The sequence below is a fragment of the Pelophylax lessonae genome (genome assembly GCF_965119305.1).
Source record: "Pelophylax lessonae genome assembly, chromosome: 4".
NCBI lineage: Eukaryota > Metazoa > Chordata > Amphibia > Anura > Ranidae > Pelophylax > Pelophylax lessonae.
In genome coordinates, this window is record NC_138771.1 from 637,088,398 (window position 1) to 637,109,603 (window position 21,206).

General features: G+C 45.9%; 1 protein-coding gene and 1 long non-coding RNA gene across 2 annotated transcripts in view; both read left to right on the top strand.

Annotated features, from left to right (window-relative positions):
• Nucleotides 1–21,206, top strand: part of LOC309552384 — an 879,384-nt gene that overhangs the window by 233,122 nt on the left and 625,056 nt on the right. The window lies entirely within an intron of this gene.
• Nucleotides 258–8,504, top strand: LOC309554717 (zona pellucida sperm-binding protein 3-like; the record flags this gene model as incomplete). Its single annotated transcript, XM_082256421.1, has 8 exons — nt 258–743; nt 1,381–1,493; nt 3,608–3,711; nt 3,782–3,959; nt 4,032–4,152; nt 4,246–4,337; nt 7,269–7,408; nt 8,275–8,504. 8 exons carry the CDS (start codon nt 258–260, stop codon nt 8,502–8,504), a joined length of 1,464 nt encoding a protein of 487 aa, XP_082112547.1.

Genomic DNA, 21,206 nt, shown 5'->3' on the forward strand with positions numbered 1-21,206 from the left:
TAATGCCAGGGCCTGCCTGGATGCATATAAATAGAAAGTGTTTAGGTGTTCTCATAGTATATGGGCTTTGTAAATCAAAAGGAAAATTATACCAGAAAGTTGTATAATGTGTAGCCTTCTTTAGCTCTGTGCTAGGTGAGGCAGCCATTTGGGTGTGGTAATGATTTGCCCCAGCTGGGGGGTATTAGTGACTGGTGGGAGGGGTATAAAAGGTAGCTCTTGCTTCCTCCTTTATTGTATTTTCTCTTGTAAGCAGGATGGGTCTAGGAGTGAGGGCTTATGGCAGGTGGATGTTGCTTCTGGCCCTTGTTTATGGGCCAGGCTTTGGATGTGCTGGAGATGGCATGAGACACAGGCGCCAGTCAGACTGGTGGAGGAATTACCAATGGGCTGTACCTGGCCAGAGCCAGGGGTATTCTAGAGGAGTTTCCCGGGGAGGTAATGAGCCTGTATATGGGTTTGGGGCTTCTAGAGGTGGTTCTCGGTGGGGTTCACCTGGTGGACGTGCTGGAGTGCTGCTTCGCCAGCAGCCCCCAACCGTAAGTTCTCCTAGTTCCCCTGTCAGTGTCCAGTGTGAAGAGGACCGCATGGTGGTCAATGTCATGGTGGATTTTTATGGGACTGGAAAGCTGGTGAAACCTTCTGATCTGAGCCTGGGACCCCAAGGCTGCAAGCCGAACTCGCAAAGTGCTGACAATGTTATCTTCCAGATTAGCCTCCAGGACTGTGGCAACACTGTGCAGGTAATCCCCTACATGCTAACGTTTACACTTAAAGGAATTTTACTTTGTTTTTTCATTTCTACTTCTCTTGAGATGTAATTAGAGGGGGACCACTGGCCCTCGTTCCCATGTACACCAAAGGTAACAAAAATGAGGGGAAAATAATAAAAACCCTAAACTTATTGCTCAATTTAACTTGTTGCTGACCTTTTTCCTTTTGTTGCAGGGTTGCTTAAGTATGGCCCATTAGCTTTAGGACTTTTATATTCTGCTGACTGCTAGGAGCCGTTACTTTGTGATTAGCTTCTCCCACATCGGCTACATAAAATGTTAATGTTCAGCCAGCAGATTAACTAGGCTCTTCTTAGAGGGGCTACAATATGTAAGGGAGCTGTGCTATGGGGTTGATACTTTCTAGAAGAAGTCCAATAAAAATGCATCTGCGTTTTTTAAGTTGCGTCAGGGTTTAAAGAACCTGACACCATTTCAGAGGACCTGCACAAAATAGTCCTTTAAAAGGCTGTCCAGGGTTGCTGACCTGATGAGATTCAAAAACCTGTGTTTCCTTAGCATGATGGCTAGTCTATGAAAGTGGAGATCAATGGATGTCTCATGAGTGCTGCAGTGTATTTGTAATGTTCTGCTCTTATGTACACAGATGATGCAAGACTGGGTGATCTATGTTACCAACCTGACCTACAGCCCAACCTCTTCCATTCCAATCATCCGAACCAACCCAGCTGTGGTTCCTATAATGTGCTACTACTACAGGTGAGTCTACACTAGGGGGCGTGATGCAGGTCCTAACAATGCATCTTTACTAATCTCTAGACAAACCTTTCACCAGGAACCGTACACCTGTCAGGTTTTTTGCTTATGTCCTGTTCAAGAGATTTCTCTTCACATAGTGTTCTGTAGGCACAATGGAGCAAGAATCTCTCCACTGGAACAAGTGTCCATTTGGATAGCCGCCTATGCCTCTTGGGTGACACCCTGAAAATGTTTGGGTTTTGTCTGAGGGTGGTCACTAATCTTAAGGATACAGACAGCAAAAACCTTAAAGTATAACTAAAGGCAAGACTTTTTGTTTTGCATAGTCTAGAGAGATTATAACCCCTGTCAATTATTACAGGTGTGCTCCCATTGCGGAGATTCACTCTTTACCCTGAAAGCAAAAAAATCTTTGGCTGTCCCAAGAACAATAGAGGGGAAATCTTCCAGTGGGGACACTAGTTCTGGTTATCTGGGTGTCCCCAAGGAATTCCCTAATTTGCAGGGCTTTCCTTTTACTTCCTGTTTGGCTATGGGACAGGAAGTGAAGGGAAATTTCTGCAATGGCACAGATGGAGGAAAAATTGATGGGGGGGGTTATAACCCTCCCTTGCTCCCTTGCTCTATCAAAAATGAGAAGTTTTGCCCGTAGTTCTACTTTAAGGGCCCATTCATGCTTGTACGACTCCAATTGCACCCAATTTGGAGTGCTACTTGGATACTACTCTGACTTTATACAATGCAACTTGTGTGCAGGAGTTGTCCATTAAAACATGCAACGTCTAAGGGTTAATATTGAAGTCTATGGCCCTAATTTGCATGAAAGTCAGACTAAGTAGTGCATGAACTACTTTGAAATTGCTGCAACTAATTGTGCAGATATAAATGGTTATAATGGGAAAACATGGGGAACAACTTGTGATGTCCAACTTGCTTAAGTGTGAATGGAGCCTTCAGCCCATTAAGCTAATGCATGCGGTGCACCACAATTCAGATGTTTGGTTGAGTTGTATTGGTAGCCCATTTTCTATATGGGTCCTAAAGCCTTTAGTTTTAGTACTACGGAACTACATGTTTACTACATTAATTACAACCTAGCACCTCTACTGCAGTAATTACCAATACCTTCTATTGCTAGAGTGGTGGGAGGATTAGCATTGACAATCATGGAATACCTTTTGAAGGGAAGGGGCATCTATTTTCTCCACTGCTGGTGATATGTTTTGGGCAGGGGGGCCCATTCCTTTATGACCTCCTCGATCAGGGGCAGAATCTGGATGCCAGTGTTTTGGTGGCAATCTTGAGTCGGACAGTCAATTTAGGACCCTTGGTTTGGTGCATATTTCCCATGTGGATAGTTAGGACAGGTCACCTGTCTGTCCCCGACAGTGCTTGGCATCTGGGAGGGGTTCCAGAAAAGTAGGGGAAGTGCAGGGGCATGCCATCCATACTTGGGTGTAGCCAGGCCAAATTCAGCCCCCTCAAGACATACGTTTGGCCTGAGACCTACAGCTATTAATAGCTGTACATCCTGTTGCATTGCCAGTTGGGTTATCTTCCCACAGGGTTTGTTATACATTACTGAACTACTTCAATACAGTTCTGATTTCTACACTGGGTTCTTGAGTTTACTGCCACTGCACCTACCACAAGTCTCTTCATAGCTTTAGACCCCCATGGTGAAGATGATAGTGTTCAGTTGTCTGTCTGGCATGTATCCATGTTCCTTGTTGCAAGAGTTGAGCATGTTGTCAATCCTAGTCTGAAAACTAGGAATTAAGGGAATCTGGGGACAAATTTAATGAATATTGTTCACTTGAACTTGGAGGCACAGGCTTCAGGGATGTTGTACTGAATCTGGCATTCTATTGTAAGATGCTGCCCAGCAAAAGGAGTAAAGCAGTCTTTACTATTGTCCTTCATACTAATTATGTCAGTAACTTGCTAGATTGTCGTCCTGATAAATGACAAGCTGCCAATGACAGCTACCATATTGCTATTTGAATATTTTCCTTTGTAAAGTGGCACTTGCCATTAAAATGGTTAATATCTACCTGTGAAATTGACATGATTGCACTTCTAGCTCATTTACATCCATTCTGTCCTCTGTATAGGCATGCCAATGTGAGCAGCAAAGCCATTGAGCCAACGTGGGTTCCATTCAGCAGCACAGTGACCTCAGAGGAGAGGCTGTCCTTCTCCATGAGGCTAATGACTGGTGAGTTGAGTAAGGAAGATTAGGGGGGAATGTCTGAACTTTATAATCTAACCCCCTGTTATGTCTATAGTGGACTGGAGTGGCCCTAGAAGTTCTCCCATCTACCAGCTTGGAGACATCCTCTACATAGAGGCCTCTGTGGACACTCAGAACCATGTTGGACTGATCCTGTACATTGACCAGTGTGTGGCCACCATATCACCTGATCCCACCTCTGCTCCTAGTTATGACATCATTGCAAACAATGGGTATGTCTTTAGTGAGGGGGGGGGGGGGAGGGTTTCCTTAATGACCCCACTCTAACTGACTATTCTCTGCAGGTGTCTAGTAGATGGAATACAAGATGACTCCTCTTCAGCTTTCATCACCCCAAGGGTTGAGCCAGACAAGCTACAATTCACAGTGGATGCTTTCCGATTCCTAGGAAATGATGCATCTCTGGTGAGGCCTAGTTGGAATTGTTCAATAGATGGGTGCCTTGTGTAAGAACAGATTAATACTAATTTCTAATCCATTCACTATTTCCTAATCCAGATCTACATAACCTGTTACCTGAGAGCTGCTGCAGCCACCCAGATCCCTGATGCCATGAACAAGGCCTGTTCCTATAGCAAAGCTACACAAAGGTGAGATTGTAATTAAATGGTTTCCTGATTTCCATTCAAACCCCACACCCCCATGGAGACGAAAAGCTGGAGGTTTTCATGGATAAATGTAAATGGTGTACAGGCTGCATCTGCTGTGTTGGTTTTTCCATACTATTTACATTAATTCTGGCTGTTCAGAAACCTCCATGGACCTGGTCTTCTCACCTACGCCTGAGAGCCTTCAGTGTTGGTATGATTTGTATTATGAGTATGGTGCCATACATCTGCTTGTTGGGACCAGACACCTAGGTGCACTTCCAACAAGAAGATATGAGCTGTGATGACACCTGGTATCCAGTTGGTCACCATCTAATATTGCTTTCTAGAACGACATAGTTGGTATATTGGGTACCAGGTAAGTCCATATCAGAAAAGACTTGATATTTAACAAAGGCAGTTTCTTATCAGCCAGCAAGAAATCCCCATGCTGTTAATCTGCCATGTGAGCCCAGCCACTTCACACCAGGCCTAGTCTGACACTTCTCACACAAACTTTTTTTTTTTTTTTGTGGGAAAATTTCTTAAACAACCCCCCCACCCAACATAGGGGCTCTAAATAAAATGGCGGGTGTTTGCGTATTTCCTCAGCAGACACCAAAAATCATGCCAAGTTTGGTAAGAGCATATTGTGCACACTTGTGGAACACCAAACTACAGTATAAGAATTTACAGGTTATTAGTCTAGTTATTCAGGCCTAGTGCTAGAATCTCTTGTGTATGGTGAAACAGTTTACATATGCATGCCCAACTTTTATATATGGTCGCCTTTGTTCTTGAGGTGCTTATTTATTTTTTTTTTAATGGGGGGGGGGGGGGGAAATATATTAACTTATCAATTGTGATGTCTGGCCCTTCTGACTGCATGGGCAAACTGATGTCAGACTTGACCAACTGATGTCAGACTTGACCAACTGATGTCAGACTTGACCAACTGATGTCAGACTTGACCAACTGATGTCAGACTTGACCAACTGATGTCAGACTTGACCAACTGATGTCAGACTTGACCAACTGATGTCAGACTTGACCAACTGATGTCAGACTTGACCAACTGATGTCAGACTTGACCAACTGATGTCAGACTTGACCAACTGATGTCAGACTTGACCAACTGATGTCAGACTTGACCAACTGATGTCAGACTTGACCAACTGATGTCAGACTTGACCAACTGATGTCAGACTTGACCAACTGATGTCAGACTTGACCAACTGATGTCAGACTTGACCAACTGATGTCAGACTTGACCAACTGATGTCAGACTTGACCAACTGATGTCAGACTTGACCAACTGATGTCAGACTTGACCAACTGATGTCAGACTTGACCAACTGATGTCAGACTTGACCAACTGATGTCAGACTTGACCAACTGATGTCAGACTTGACCAACTGATGTCAGACTTGACCAACTGATGTCAGACTTGACCAACTGATGTCAGACTTGACCAACTGATGTCAGACTTGACCAACTGATGTCAGACTTGACCAACTGATGTCAGACTTGACCAACTGATGTCAGACTTGACCAACTGATGTCAGACTTGACCAACTGATGTCAGACTTGACCAACTGATGTCAGACTTTAGCTCTTTGAGCAGACGCTTTTAAGGGCAGAGTAAACCAAGATCAATGTGATGGATGCTTTCACAGGCCAGTAACTGGAAGTGACAAGTACTTGGTTCTGTTTTCTTAGACAATAGGCTAGACTTTCTGGTACCCAGTCATCACTATGGTAAGCCAGTGGAACTGCCGGCTTCACTCCTGGGCTCTCTGGTGAGATGGGAGAGTGGTGGTGGGAGGTCCCCAGTCTGCCACATGTAAAAGCAATCCAGCGGCTTTTTAGTTGCTCTTTTATTTTTCTTAAACATCACCAGCTGAAGAAAATCGGGCCTGGTATACTGTTACAGGTATGTCCTTTTGGGAGAAGGAGCTAGGTTTTTAAAGGGTAGACTAAATCCCACACTGTAGTGATCTTCAAGAGTTCCAGCCCACCCCAAAAATTACAGCTACCAATAACTGTAGCTGCTGACTTTTTTACTATTCGAATACTGTCCAGGCATTCAGCAGTTTCCTCATCCAAGCAGATTCTTAAACTGGCTCTTGGGTGCTGCTGCCACCATCTTGGCAAAGGGGAAACAAGTAGTGAAGCTTTGTAGCTCCACAGTTTCGGTGCATGCATGAATCGCACTGCACTCTGAATGGGCCTGGCTGTGGGGGGAAGGAGAAGCTGAACTTCTGCCTTTCACCACCACAGCAAACTGAGCCAGGAGTGGGTACCTGTCAAAACCAGGTTCCTGCAAAAGGTGCCAAATGTGGCAGGAGGCAGATAAGCTTCTCCTTTTGGGTGAAAGTGCACTTTAGCTGCTGGTACGAATGAGCTCAAGTTGTCTTGCTCTAACAAGGTAACCTATACTCTGCAGCATTTTGTTTTGTTTTTTTTTTTTTTTTTTTTTTCATCAGAACTTGTAAGTGATTACAAGTTATCTCAATCCATTCAGTTTTAAATAGAAATTAGGCAGAAATGTGTGTATAAACATTATCCATAACTATTAAGTGATCCCATTCCCTCTGTTCTCAGTTGCATAAGAGCTGGGGGGATGAGCAGCAACAGTACACTGAGCTTCCCAGTAAATGGCTGTGCAGGAGAGGTGTCCGGACAAATCTAAACATTGGAGAGTGGGCTGAGTCCTAACGCGGCTAGAGAACTAATCAGTGTGCTCTCCTGCTTGGCATGGTCAGTTTTTATTAAAGCAGAGGGACTGGCAGAACACCAGAGATTTTACACAAAGGAAGCAATGCAAAGAACACACTTTCATACAAGTATATGGTATAGCCAGAATGACATTTTGGGGTAACATCTCAAATGTAGGCACTGTTCAGACCATTACTGTTGTACTGTCTCCTCTAGCTGGTCTGCAGTTGAGGGCCCCAGCAATATCTGCCAGTGTTGTGGTACAGGCACCTGCAACAACCCTACTAGTCTGCTTCCAGGAGGAAGCAGACGACATGGAAGACCAAGAGCATTTGGGAAAAGAGAAGCTTTGGATGGTGAGAGTTTTTACTTGATATGATATATACTGTTTGTATGTAATGGTATGGCTGTAGGTGAGATGAGATTGTTTTATGTAAAAAGGAAAGGTTCTTCAGTGAGCACGTGGAAAAGTATTGCCATGCATCTTTGACAACTTTTTACATTTAGGTTATCTGCTCTAGAGGATCCTAGATGAAACTAATGAGGTTAGATTGCTACTAGATTACATTGCACTTCATTTCCCTTCTACCTAAAGCAATAAGCTTCTTTGACAGTGAGGAAGGAAGGGTTAGAACCACCAGGTGGCCTCCGCTAGAAGACTTGCCCTGGTGGTCTATTAGAGAGCTGAAACTGAGAAGGGAACCTGTTGGCACAGGAATAGTGAAGGTATCAGGAGTCCTGATACCTTCACTCTATTCCTGTGCCAACAGGATTCAGGACATCCCTTTGAACAGCACCTCTAGGAACTACAATCTCAATGGGATGCTTTATTGTTTGTAGGTCTTGGCTTTGAAGTATTGCCTAATAAGACCTTGTAGAGTTAGATCTTGTTTTATGGTCCTAGTAATATGGAAAGTGGGGCAGCTGTAAGAGCTTCAAGGGACATGGGTGGCACCACAAGGTCAAGACTAGAACCCTGATGTATGTATTGCGTGTGCCACCAGGTGAGTCTGTTCTGTCCTTGCCTAATTAGAATGAGAGCTTTAAAAGGCTCAGCTGGTAAAAACCCAGGGGTTATAACCAACCTTGGTCCCTAATCTGTCCACTAGATAAGAATTTGGGGTCTATAATGGGTGGGAACTCTTGGACACTTGTGCAAAACTGAATTGAGTTTCTACAGAAAAATGTGTCATGACCTCCCAACTTTTTTTTTTCTCTACAGAACCCCACACAGAAGAGGGACAAACTGTGACCACTCTGGGACCTCTGCTTGTAATTGGGCCCAAACAAAGGGATGTTTCAGCTGCAGTGATGAAGGAAGATTCTGCTTCTGTGGAGCTCTGGGTGTGGGTGGCTGTTGGATGTATCGGTCTTCTTGTTGCCCTAGTGTGTGCAGTGTTTATTGGGAAATCTCTGAAAAAACCACAGTATGTGCTGTCTGTGCAAGAATAAAAAATCTCATTTAAATCAGTATTGCTTTTCATTAATAGGTGACCTAATGTTGCTTTGTTATAGGATTGGGATTTAATGAGGTTGGTTTTTAAAAAAAAAAAAAAGTTCCTCCAATACACTTGGAGGGTTTTTTTTTTTTTTTTTGACCACTTCAGGCAGAGCCATAAGGGCACTGTGATGGATATCAAGGATAAAGATGACCAACTTTGCCTTTGGACACATCTTTTGTGGTCTGGGTCCCTGTAAGGGAGACCTTTCCCTTGCTACTAACTAGGACAAAAGTAAGGATCTCTGAAGTGGGGTTGCCTGAAATTCTCCTAGCTAGTGAGTCTTCTAAATGTTTCATCTAAAATGTAGTTGGTTGCAGTTCTGCCTTAGAACAAGTTAGCTGCATGACTGGCATCTATAATGCATGCAGCCCTAAAGTTTTTGTCCCTAAGTGCTGGTTCACACATGCGATGTAGGAAGCCTGCAGATGCACTGGGTTCCCACACCACACTTGATTTGTGGGCTGTTAACACTGCCATATGCAAACTGCTGGGGGTGTCAATAGTTAACACCCCCCCCCCCCCCAATCAGTTTGCATAGAGTGCAAACTGTCAATTCAGACACAATTGGATTGCATAGGTGTGAACAACCATGTGATCCGATTCTGCTTCAGACCAAAAAGTTCTGTGCAACTTTGGTCCAAATGTGATGCGAATTCAGCCATTACAATAACCAGGTTATTCCCTCACAGCACATGGAAACCAGGTTATTCCCTACAAGGGATGGGCTGAACGATCCCCTGTTTGGGTCCCGCCTGAACTTACGAAAGTTGCAAAAGTTTGGAACTGAATAACTAGCCCCGTTAAAGTCTATAGGACCCAAACTGGAAAAATCAAAGTGCCCACTTTGAAAACTTATATTGGGCATACAATAGTTATGGGGGGGGGTCTAGGTACTGCCCAGGGGGACAAGTTTGTAAAACATTTTTATTTTAAAGGAGCAGTGATTTACTGAATCTTAAAGTGATGAAAGCATAAAAATGAGAGCATTTCTTTCAATATGGGGGGGGGGTTCCCTTACACTGCCTGTAGAGTGGCACATCTGTAGGGTATATAGAAACTGCTGCAGCAATTATTGCCTTAATAAAGCCAAAAAAATTACATTTCTCTATCGCTCATTGACAGACGTAGTCTTCTTGATTCTCAAGAGCTGGGTTATGTTGTCTCCGCAGGAGTAGGACTAGGCAGAAAGACAAAACGTTCTGGCTCCACCTTAGGGGCAGTCCCTGAGGGTATATCCTCCCTCTCTCTGCTACAGGGAATCAGTTTTTTTCTGTCTAGTCAGGAGTAAGGACCTAAGTTCCTTGCTGGGATCTTTTGGTCCTGGCAAGACTTTTTTTCTTTAAGAAAGACATTTTTTAGGTAGTTTCTCCAGTGTTTTTTTCCTGTGAGATCTTCAAGCAAAAATGCCGGACTGGGCGACACTTGTGGTCACCCCAGCCAGCCTACGAGCGCGCGCAGACCATGGCATTGCGCTTGGTCGGCCGCGACATATTCAAGTAAGTATGCAGGGCCGGGCGACGGGCTGGATGTTGAGATCCAGTGGTCACCCCGGTTTCTGCCTACGAGCGCGTGCAGACCAGAGCTCCGCGCTGGGTCGGCCGCGACGGAGTCCCAGTGAAGGGACTGACTTTGCGAGTTAAAAGTCTCGCTTGGACGCCAGGTACCAGAGAGTCGAGGCGTCCGGAGTGGTCCACAAACCCCCACCCCGGTGGAGAGGGTATTGTGAGGAGAGGGTGCCTGTCGGTTCGGTATGGTGAGTAAACGTTCCCTTTTTTCCTCGTTATGAGGCAGTATGTATTATGGGCCCCTCCATATATGGTCAGTATATATCTGATACTTACAAGTCCCCCTTGTAATACAGCATGTGTTTGTGGGAAGTGGACTTGGTTTAAGAGCTAACACTCTACCCAGCAGACTGTAACATTACAGCAGACATAGGAGGTATAATCCTACCTTATGTGTAGTGTATCTTCTGTAGATCCATATATCGCCTCTTAGCAGAGATGCAGGTGGATGTGCTGGGAAAACTATTTCGGCGGTCCGCCGCCATTTTGCCGTAGACCGAATGCATGTATGTCCTCAGGTCACGCCGGCCGCCATGTTTTTGGAGTCTTATGTCTCTTCTATGGGGGCGGCCATGTTTTGTGAGCCCAGCTACCTCGTGGAGAGCTGGGAATGCCGGAAGGTGTACACAGGGGGCGGAGCCACGCCTTCTACCCGGGAAAAAGCAAACAGCTCCTTCCAGTCTGTGTAAGACAGACGCTGACTGCAGTTGGTTGGAAACTGCACTGCATCGGTTGGTGAGCCTTGGGGGTCCCTCTCTCTCTCTCTCTCTCTCTGTGGGATCGAGAAGCAGGTACTCTGAGGGGCGCTATTGCGCTAGGGGGAGACACAAAAAAAAAAAAAAAAAAAAAATTTTTTGTTTGCTGGCAAAGGTGTCCTGTATAAACATGGACCCTGCCACTCATGTATCTCCTCCGGATCCCCTCGAGGGGTCTGCGGGATCCTCCAGCACCCCATTGACAATTGAATCATTGTCAGCTATTATGGAAACTTTTGTGTCCCGGGTGGAAGTGGCTTGTCAGGGACAGGGCGCAAGAAAGCGACCCCCGCCTAACCCCTTATTATCTGAAACCTCGGACTCAGACTCTGAGCCTATTTCTGCAGTTGCAGGTACTTCATCTGGGATTGGTGTCTCGGGTCCTGTCTCTTCAGACAGTGAGGAGGATGTTTCGGCATCCGCCATAGCCCGAGAGGAAGCGTTGGTAAACGCACTCATTGTATCTGTTCAAGAGACCTTAAGGTTACAGGGTATTCCATCAGAAATAGCTGAAACTGAAATCCCTTTTGGGACTAAAAAACGCATCAAAGTGGCGAAGGTTTTTCCATTGCCCAAATGTTTTGGCAATCCAATCGAAGAAGAATGGCGTCTGCCAAAACGCACTTTTACTATTTCTAAACGCATTGACAGGCGTTATCCGTTTGAGGAAACCCTTATTAAGAAATGGACAGAACCACCTGTGGTGGATTCACCAATTGCTAGATTGAATAAAGCCACGGTTATTCCTTTAGAAGACGCTCCGTCTTTTAAAGATCCAGTGGATCGCAAGATAGAAGCTATGTCTCGCACCATGTTTTCCTTGATTGGATCAGCTTTCAGACCTATAATAGCTATTGGTCTGGTTTCGCAGGCTGTAACTGAATGGACCAAGTGGTTACGCCGGGACTTAGAAGAGGTCCCTCAGGCGGTATCAGATTTGTTGGAACAAATGATACAGGGGTTAATGTTTGTGTGTGATGCGGCGTTAAGACGCCACTCCATTATTGGCGCGAGCATCAGTCTCAGCAGTGGTTCTCAGGCGTACACTGTGGCTAAAAGGTTGGTTAGCCGACCAAGGTTCCAAAAAAGCATTGGCTAATATCCCCTTTTCAGGAGAGCGTCTATTTGGAGCCAACTTAGATGAGATCATTAAAGATCTCACGGGTGGAAAGAGCACCTTTTTACCGTAAAATTTTAAAGGTAGAGGAACTCGTCAAAGACGAGGGCCTTCTTTTTCTGCTCACAAGAGGTTTTTTCGTCCAGCGGGTGAAAAAACTAAGTCCTCCAAAGCTCCTGCAGGAGGCGTCAGGGGTCGTTGGTCGGGCAAGCAAAAGCCCGCCCCCCTCCAGACCTGAAGATAAACCATCCAAAGCCTGAAGGTGCGCCCCCACCCATAACTGGGGTGGGGGGACGTCTTCGCCGGTTCCCGGATCTATGGCTTTCCAGAATCCCGGACAAATGGGTTTGCGAAGTCATAAGGTCAGGGTACAAGATCGAGTTTCGATCTCTCCCACCGGCGCGATTCTTCCCTTCCAATATCCGACTATCCGCAGATCGTTTAGAAGATCTGCGGAGAGCAGTCACAGATTTACTACAACAAGGAGTGGTAGTCCACGTTCCTTGGACAGAACGGTTTCAAGGGTTTTATTCAAACCTGTTTACAATACCCAGGAAAGGGGGCAAAGTGCGTCCAATTCTGGACTTAAGAGCACTCAATTCTTTCGTCAACATAAGAAGATTCAGAATGGAGTCCATTCGCACGGTAGCAGCCTTCCTGCATCCAGGGGATGTCCTAGCGTCCATAGACATCAAGGACGCCTATCTTCACATTCCCATTTTCGCAGGACATCAGCGGTTTCTACGCTTTTCCGTAGAGGAGAACCACTATCAGTTTGGCGTTACCTTTCGGTCTCGCCACGGCTCCGCGGGTCTTCACAAAGGTGTTGGCCCCAATGTTGGCACTTCTGCGCCAAAGAGGTATATCGATCCTTGGTTACCTAGACGATCTTCTGCTTCATGCAGAGTCTCCTCAGACCTTGCTACAAAACATAGAAATTACTATGATTTCTTTACAGGAATTCGGGTGGCTGGTGAACCAGCAAAAGTCATTTCTGGTTCCCACCCAGAGGCTCGAATATCTGGGTCTAATTCTAGACACAGTCAGGACAAGAGTTTTTCTTCCGGTAGGGAAACTCCAAAAGATTCAATCAGCAGTCCAGTTGTTACTGTCCAACAGCTGGTCTTCCCTTCGGACTTGCATGAGGGTTCTGGGGTTGATGGTGGCTTCGTTCGAAGCAGTCCCATTTGCCCAGTCCCATACCCGAATTCTTCAGCAAGAGATTCTTCTCAGATGGAATCGGAATCCGGAATCCCTGGACAATCAGATCCGATTGAGCAAACAGACCAGAGAGTCTCTGGTCTGGTGGCTTCGGTCTCCGATGCTCAGCCAGGGAAAGTCATTTCTGCCAATATATTGGACGATAGTGACCACGGATGCCAGTCTATCCGGATGGGGAGGAATTCTCGGTCAGTTATCTGTCCAGGGACTTTGGTCCCCGGAAGAATCCAGGTTACCGATAAATGTATTGGAACTGAGAGCGATCAGACTTTGTCTGATTCACTGGACCGAGCAGCTCCAGGGCAGCCCGGTTCGGATCCAGTCGGACAATGCCACGGCCGTGGCTTATGTCAATCACCAGGGGGGCACCAAGAGTGTCCGAGCGGCCAAAGAAGTGGCTTGCATTCTTCGCTGGGCGGAACGATTTGTTCCAGCAATCTCTGCGGTGTTCATTCCGGGGGTGGAGAATTGGCAGGCAGATTATCTCAGCCGTTAGACCCTGGATCAGGGGGAATGGTCCCTCCATCCAGACGTTTTCCACCAGTTGTGCCTACGGTGGGGCACCCCGGATGTGGATCTGTTGGCATCACGATTCAACAGGAAAGTTCAGAGATTCGTGGCTCGCTCCCGCGATCCTCTAGCAGAAACCGCAGACGCACTGATCGCCCCGTGGGGGCAATACCAGCTAATATATGCCTTCCCTCCTCTCGCGTTACTGCCAAGACTTCTTCGCAGGATAGAGGAGGAAGGAATCCCAGTAATCCTGGTAGCTCCGGACTGGCCTCGTCAAGCTTGGTACGCCGACATGGTCAGACTGGTGGCGGACGTCCCGTGGAGACTTCCTCTCAGGGAGGATCTACTGTCTCAGGGACCGATCTTCCATCCTGCTTTACGATCGCTGGCTTTAACGGCCTGGCTATTGAGACCCAGGTGCTGAAGGACAAAGGTTTGTCAGCTTCAGTTATTCCTACTCTAGTTGAAGCAAGGAAAGCGACTTCCAGAAAGATTTATCATCGCACATGGAAGTCCTACATTGCATGGTGTGAACCTTTGGGGTTCCGTCCTCGGTCTTATTCGATTAGTCGAATATTGGCTTTTCTGCAACAAGGGGTTGAGCAGAAACTGGCCTTGAGTACTATCAAGGGTCAGGTCTCAGCATTAGCCATCTTCTTTCAGAAGCCTTTGGCTACTCATTCCTTGGTGCGGAACTTCATCCAGGGGGTGCGACATCTGGCTCCGCCAGTGCACGCGCCGTTACCCCCCTGGGATCTTAATTTAGTGTTGTCGGTTCTTCAGAAACCTCCCTTTGAAGATATTAGGGAGATTCCTCTACCCACGTTGTCCCAGAAGGTGGCCTTCTTGGTGGCTATTACTTCTGCACGCAGGGTGTCAGAACTGGCCGCATTAGCTTGTCGTTCACCATATCTGGTGGTTCATAGAGATAAGGTGGTTCTTCGTCCGAATCCATCCTTCCTACCAAAAGTGGTTTCAGAATTTCATCTGAATGAAGAAATTGTATTACCTTCCCTGTGTCCTAAGCCCAGTCATCCTTGGGAGTTTGCTTTACACTCCTTGGATGTGGTCCGGGCGATCAGGGTATACTTGAAAACGACAGACTCGTTTCGCAAGACGGATTCACTTTTTGTGATCCCAGATGGACCCAAAAAGGGGTTGCCTGCATCTGCCGCGACCATTTCCAGATGGATCAGACAGACGGTAGTACAGGCTTATTCTATTAAGGGTCGGGAGCCCCCGTTCCCTGTTAAGGCGCACTCCACTCGGGCACTTAGTGCGTCATGGGCCTTTCGCCATCAGGCGTCAGTGGTCCAGGTGTGCAAGGCGGCTACCTGGTCGTCGGTGCATACCTTTACTAAACATTATAAAGTTGATGTAATGGCATCGTCTGATGCCTCGTTTGGCCGCAAGGTTTTGCAGGCCGCAATTTGAGGAGACCAGTGGTCTACCTCGAGGGTTTTTTTCCGTTGGAAAATTTTTCTTTAGTCTCATTCTTTGTTTATAATGAGCCTTTAAAACTTCTAGTTTGGCACCAGTTGGGCCTTCTAGATTGGATTTGATTTTGTCAATCCCACCCCTCATTTGTGGCACTGCTTCTGGATGTCCCAGCTCTTGAGAATCAAGAAGACTACGTCTGTCAATGAGCGATAGAGAAAAATGGATTTTTGTAAGATCTTACCGTAAAATCCTTTTCTCTTAAGCTCATTGACAGACGTAGTACCCGCCCCTCTATCATTGAGTTGGGTTGGGTTAAATTCTCTGTACTGCTTTAAAACAGAACTGATTCCCTGTAGCAGAGAGAGGGAGGATATACCCTCAGGGACTGCCCCTAAGGTGGAGCCAGAACGTTTTGTCTTTCTGCCTAGTCCTACTCCTGCGGAGACAACATAACCCAGCTCTTGAGAATCAAGAAGACTACGTCTGTCAATGAGCTTAAGAGAAAAGGATTTTACGGTAAGATCTTACAAAAATCCATTTTTTTTTTCCCTGCAAGTTTTGTAAAGACTTTGGGGAGCCAGTCTGCATGATTACAAAAATGTAGTGCACTGGAAACAAAACTTTTTTTTTTTTGGATAAATTCTGGTGTCTTGCTAATTGACCTCTTGCACTGAGGGTATACATTGCCACCATCACAAAAATGTTGTATATAGAACAAAAGAACTTTAGGACTGGATTAAGGGCAATATAAGAAAGTGTATGAGATATATTAAAAACAAATGTTTATTGATTAGAAAAGATTTTTACAAATACAATTAGGACCTGCAAGTGTCCTCATAACATAAAAACAAAGTCATACATAAGAAATTACATTCAATAAATAACCCATGGAAGCACTGAGCCTCCTTGGATGGTTGCACATTTACTAGGACCAAAAACAATCCTCATGGAGAGGGATTATCCTCATAAAGAGGGTGTGTCCAACGTGCTTCAAAGAGTTGGATGAACTTTTAGTTCTGTTTTTTTCCTCAGGGATGAGATCACCAGCTCTGTAGATTATTGTATGTAATACACAATACCACAAAATGCCAAACAGTGTTTTACTAACCAGAAGATATATATTTATGCAGTTTCTTATATGAGGGTATCCCAATGCGCTGCACCCCAGTGATGAAAGGAGATCTGCTGTCAAACCATTGCTTCCCATAAAGACCTCTTAGCCCTTGTAGGACCGCAGGAAAAACAGAACAGTTCCCACCAAAAATTTAATCGGTACCCTAGTTGAATAAGGATGTATCATGAGAGGATTGAAAACAAGAGTCTGTTAAGAAAAGGGCGCATGCGCGGCATCCAACGTGCCTTTAGAGAGGACGCCAAGGCCTGCTATCAGCGCCATTTCCTCTGATGTCCTGCGGTGAAGGGGTTGGAGGTTCGTCTCCTTCCAGGGCGAGGATATTGTATATGTGATTCTGCCTTGTGTTGCACTTGGGAGAAACCTGATTACATTAGGATCTTCATTATGGATATGAATGTTCCTTCTGTTTTTTAATCCTCTAACACTGAGTGAGTATTGTGAGGATACCAGTGATGGGCTACTCCTGCTTTTTCTTAAACGACTCTTATGTTCAATCCTCTCAGCCTTATTTTTTACATTTTTATTCAACTAGGGTACCAATTAAATTTTCTGTGGAACAGTTCCTACTTTCCCCACAGTCCTACAAGGGCTAAGAGGTCTTTATGGAAAGCAGTGATTTTGACAGCAATCTCCTTTCATCACTGGAGTGCAGTGCATTGGGATACCATCATGTGATTATAGGAAAACTGCATATATATCTTATGATTAGTGAAACACTGTCATGTGTTTCGTTTACGCTATTATATTTACAGGGCTGGGGATATCGTCCCTGAGGAACAGAACTAAAAGTTCATCCAACTGTTTGAAACATGTTGGACACCCCCTCTTTATGAGGATACTCCCTCTCCATGAGGATTGTTTTGGTCCTAGTAAATGTGCAACCATCCAAGGAGGCTCAGTGCTTCCATGGGCAATTTATTGAATGTATTTTCTTATGTATGACTTTGTTTTTTTTTTTTTATATATATATATATATATATATATAAAAAAAAATATGAGGACACTTGGAGGTCCTAATTGTATTTGTAAAAATCTTTCTAATCAATGTTTTATGTATCTCATATACGGTTTCTTGAATTCCCCTTAAAATCCCAATCCTAGAGGAGAAGTTCTCTATATACAAATTCTGGTGCCTTTTCCGCAGACTTATAATAGAAGTAGCAGGTGAAGAAAAATTGGTCTTTGGGTGTCCGTGGGGCATTCACATTGTAACCCCCTATAGAGGTGTACTCATGATGAAAGTAAGAATTGGCATTGCTGTCAAAAATTGAAATGATATGCCCCTGTCAAATAGTTGCAGACAAATTGGTCTTCAGGCGTTTTGTACCATTGAAACCTACACTAAAAAGTTTCTTCCAGATAAAATCAACACCCACAGTGTTAGGCAGCCCAGAAGTAGAAGTTTTGTACATCCCAAATACACTTAATCAGGGGCTTCAGCGCTGCAAGGTAATCAAGGACTGATTAATTTTGATGTTAGCCGATCCAAGGAGTCTGTGGACAGGTGTGCTCTATTATCGGTAACAAAACCTCCGGCAGCACTGAATGCCCGTTTGGAAAGCACGCTGGATGCAGGGCTGCTCAATTGCATACTGGGCAAGTTCTGGCCAGTGGTCTATTCTCATGACCCAGTGGATCGTCAACTGGAAAGCTCTGCATTTCTGTTTTCGCCCCTAGATAATCATCCACCATATGATGCAGATGCTGCCGATGGAATGTGGAAGCTGACAGCCCTGGGCATCGAGAACTAAAAAAATTGTGAAATGCATCACTTAGGCGGCCCACTGCTCCTCTCTTGACCAACAGAAGCCTCAAAAAGACATTTTCCACCACACTGTAACCTACCAGAGTCAGGAAAAGCATTAGATAAAACTCCTCTTGAAGGTGACCTCGAGATTTCATCTTCTCCCTCTGTGGGAACAGGATGAGTTCTGAGACTTTCCCCTTGTAACGGTGGTCAAGGAGGGTTGCCAACCAATAGTGATCCTTCTCCTTGATGCCACTTATTCTCTGGTCCTTTCACAGGTTTTGGAGGATGAGGGAGCCCATGCACCGCAAATTTGCAGAGGCATGAGAAGCAGACTCCTTGGGGTCACTGAGGATTACAGTATCTGAAATTGCCTCCTCCCAGCTATGCACTGCTCCCAAGGGTTCTGGGGATGGAAAACTATCTCTTAAGGTTTGATGTATGTCTTCCTCTACTTCAATGCCTCCAAAACTGCCAGAAACCACCTCCTCCCTCTCCTCTTGTGTATTCTGTGGCACAGGAAGATTGGTGTCTGCATAAATCGGGCCTTGAGAGGAAAGGAAGTCCTCTTCCTCCCGCTGCTCTGCCTCGAGTGCCCTGTTCATAATGCCATGCAGAGTCTGCTCCAGCAGGAACACAACAGGAATTGTGTAACTGATGCATGCATTGTCATGGCTCACCACCCTTGTGGCCTCCTCAAATGATTAAGCACACAGTCAGTGTGTGAAACGCGTCTACCTTGTCACGATTGTCATATTTGGATGTCCAGTCAATAAACCTGGATTTTGACTCAACCTGGAGTGCTGCCAATTCCTTTTCTTTTATCATGGCTCACCACCCTTGTGGCCTCCTCAAATGGTGACAATACAGTGCATGCATCCTTTATCAGCAGCTATTGGCATGGGGAAAAAAAGCCGAGCCGGCCTGAGGTTGTTGTTGTGCCATACTCATTGACGGGCCTCTGCTGCATGTGCAGCTGCTGCAGAATTACCAAAGTCGAGCTCCAACTGTTGGGCACGTCAAAAATCAGGCACTTTACAGGCAGGTGCAATTCTCACTGACTGCAAACCGAGCACTGGCTGCGTATGACGGCCTGAAATGGCTACAGACTCTTCTGGCCTGCTTTAGCAGATCTTTCAACCCTGGGTACCTATTTAAGAAATGCTGCACCACCAAATTGAGGACATGTGCCAGGCATGGTACATGTTTCAACTTTCCCTGTCTAAGGGAGGACAGGAGGTTTGTGCCATTATCGCACCCCACCATTCCTGGCTCCAGCTGGCATGGCGTGAACCTCTTCTGGGCCTACCCCTGCAAATCTGCTAGAGTCTCTTCTCCAGTGTGGTTCCTGTCCCCTAGAAACACCAGCTGAAGCACTGCATGGCACCTTTTAACTTGACCCATTGAATAGTCCCTTTGAATGCTTAGGGGGTACTTGTGGTTCATAAGACAATTCAGCAGAAGAGGGCATGAAGGAAGAGGAGGAGGGGGTAGAGCTGACAAATCTCGCATCATCACCACTAGTTGTATGGAGATGTGGTGGCACAACAAGCTGGACCACCTCCTCCAACAAGCCGCACCAGATAGAAAGGCAGAAGTTGTAAAGCCAGCAACTTTGACAAGCTTGCATTTAGACGCTGGGCATGTAGGTGGCAGGGACTGTATTTTTTTTCCGCTGCATGAGATGGGGCAGAGAGATTTGCCGGCTATAGTCTACAGCTGGTGGTGTGCTCCTGGCAGATGTGCTGCAAGGACCTGGGACAACGGCACTATACCATCATCCCTGTCAGTGGAGGCTGCTGAGAGGTCATGAGGTATAGTGGGGGTAGACTGAGGTGAGTAGGGTGGAGGAACACAATTGCACCCCTTTTGTGTGGCTTTCAGGTGCTCTTGCCAACGGGCGAGTGGTGGGAGGTAAAATGTCTTCTTGTCTAGCATGTGGTACCCAAATGGCTGGAGTTTTTGCCAAGACTGATGTGCTTGAGACAAAATTTGCAAATTGTAACAGTGCGATCGACTGCACATGTGCTAAAAAAGGCCCAAACAGCTGAGCTCTGGAAAGGGTGCCGGGAGATAAAAGCTGCACAATGTGATAGAATAGGGTGGCTGCTCTCTACTCTTCCGTGATGACTGCCTTGTTGGGGTTTTGCCTCATCCTCACTTTCCTCCTCTGCTCTAACCGGCACCCAAGTCGCGTCAGTGACCTCATCATCATCTCCTCCATCCTCGTTATCACTGGAGACAACTTGGCAATATGTTGTGGCTGGGGGAACATGACTGCCAATTTGTGTCCCAGTGTTCTCCCCTCTCTGTAGGCTCATGTTCCTACCTTCCTCAACCTCAAAACAACATCTGAATCCAGTAATTAGGGGTGGGCTTTACGTTCCAGACAAACGTAAGTTTGACTCGAACATCAGCTGTTCGTGTGTTCGCTGAACATATGAACAAATGGGGTGCTCAGTGGGAAGTTCGCCTGCCGATGAGCGCCCCATAATGCACTGCGCTGTTTCAGTGCACTGATTGATGATTATTGGCCAAAGCATGCACCTGACCTGTATGCTTTGGCCAATTACAGCACAATGTCCTGTCAGAGCCATGATTGGCCAAAGGCAAGGTGCCTTTAGCCAATCATGGCTCAGGGGCTAAGTCCACGCCCCACACTATATAAGGCTGCTGCTGACAGCTGTGTATAGTGTGTTATAATAGAGATTAGGCAGGTAGCTAGTGGATAGTTAAAGACCGGAAGCAATGCCATGCCAAGCCAACCAATATTTCCCATAAATGCCAATGTTAAAAATGGGGAGCAGTGCCATGCCAAGCAGACCAATGTTTCCCATAGATGCCAATGTTAAAGACGGGGAGCAGTGCCATGCCAAGCTGACCAATATTTCCCGTAGATGCCAATGAGAACTGAAAATTGGTCTAGGCAGGAAGGGGGTGAAAGTGTCCTGTATTTAAGTAGTTAAGGGGAACCCTATGACAGAGTAAAAAAAAAAACAGCGTGGGGTCCCCCTCAAAATCTATACCTGGCCCTTGGGTCTGGTACAGATTTTAAGGGGAATTCAACGCCAAAACTTAAAAAAAAAAACGGTGTTGGGTCCCCCTAAAATCAATACCAGACCCGTTTCAGAGCATGCTGCCTGGCAAGCCAAGAAAGGG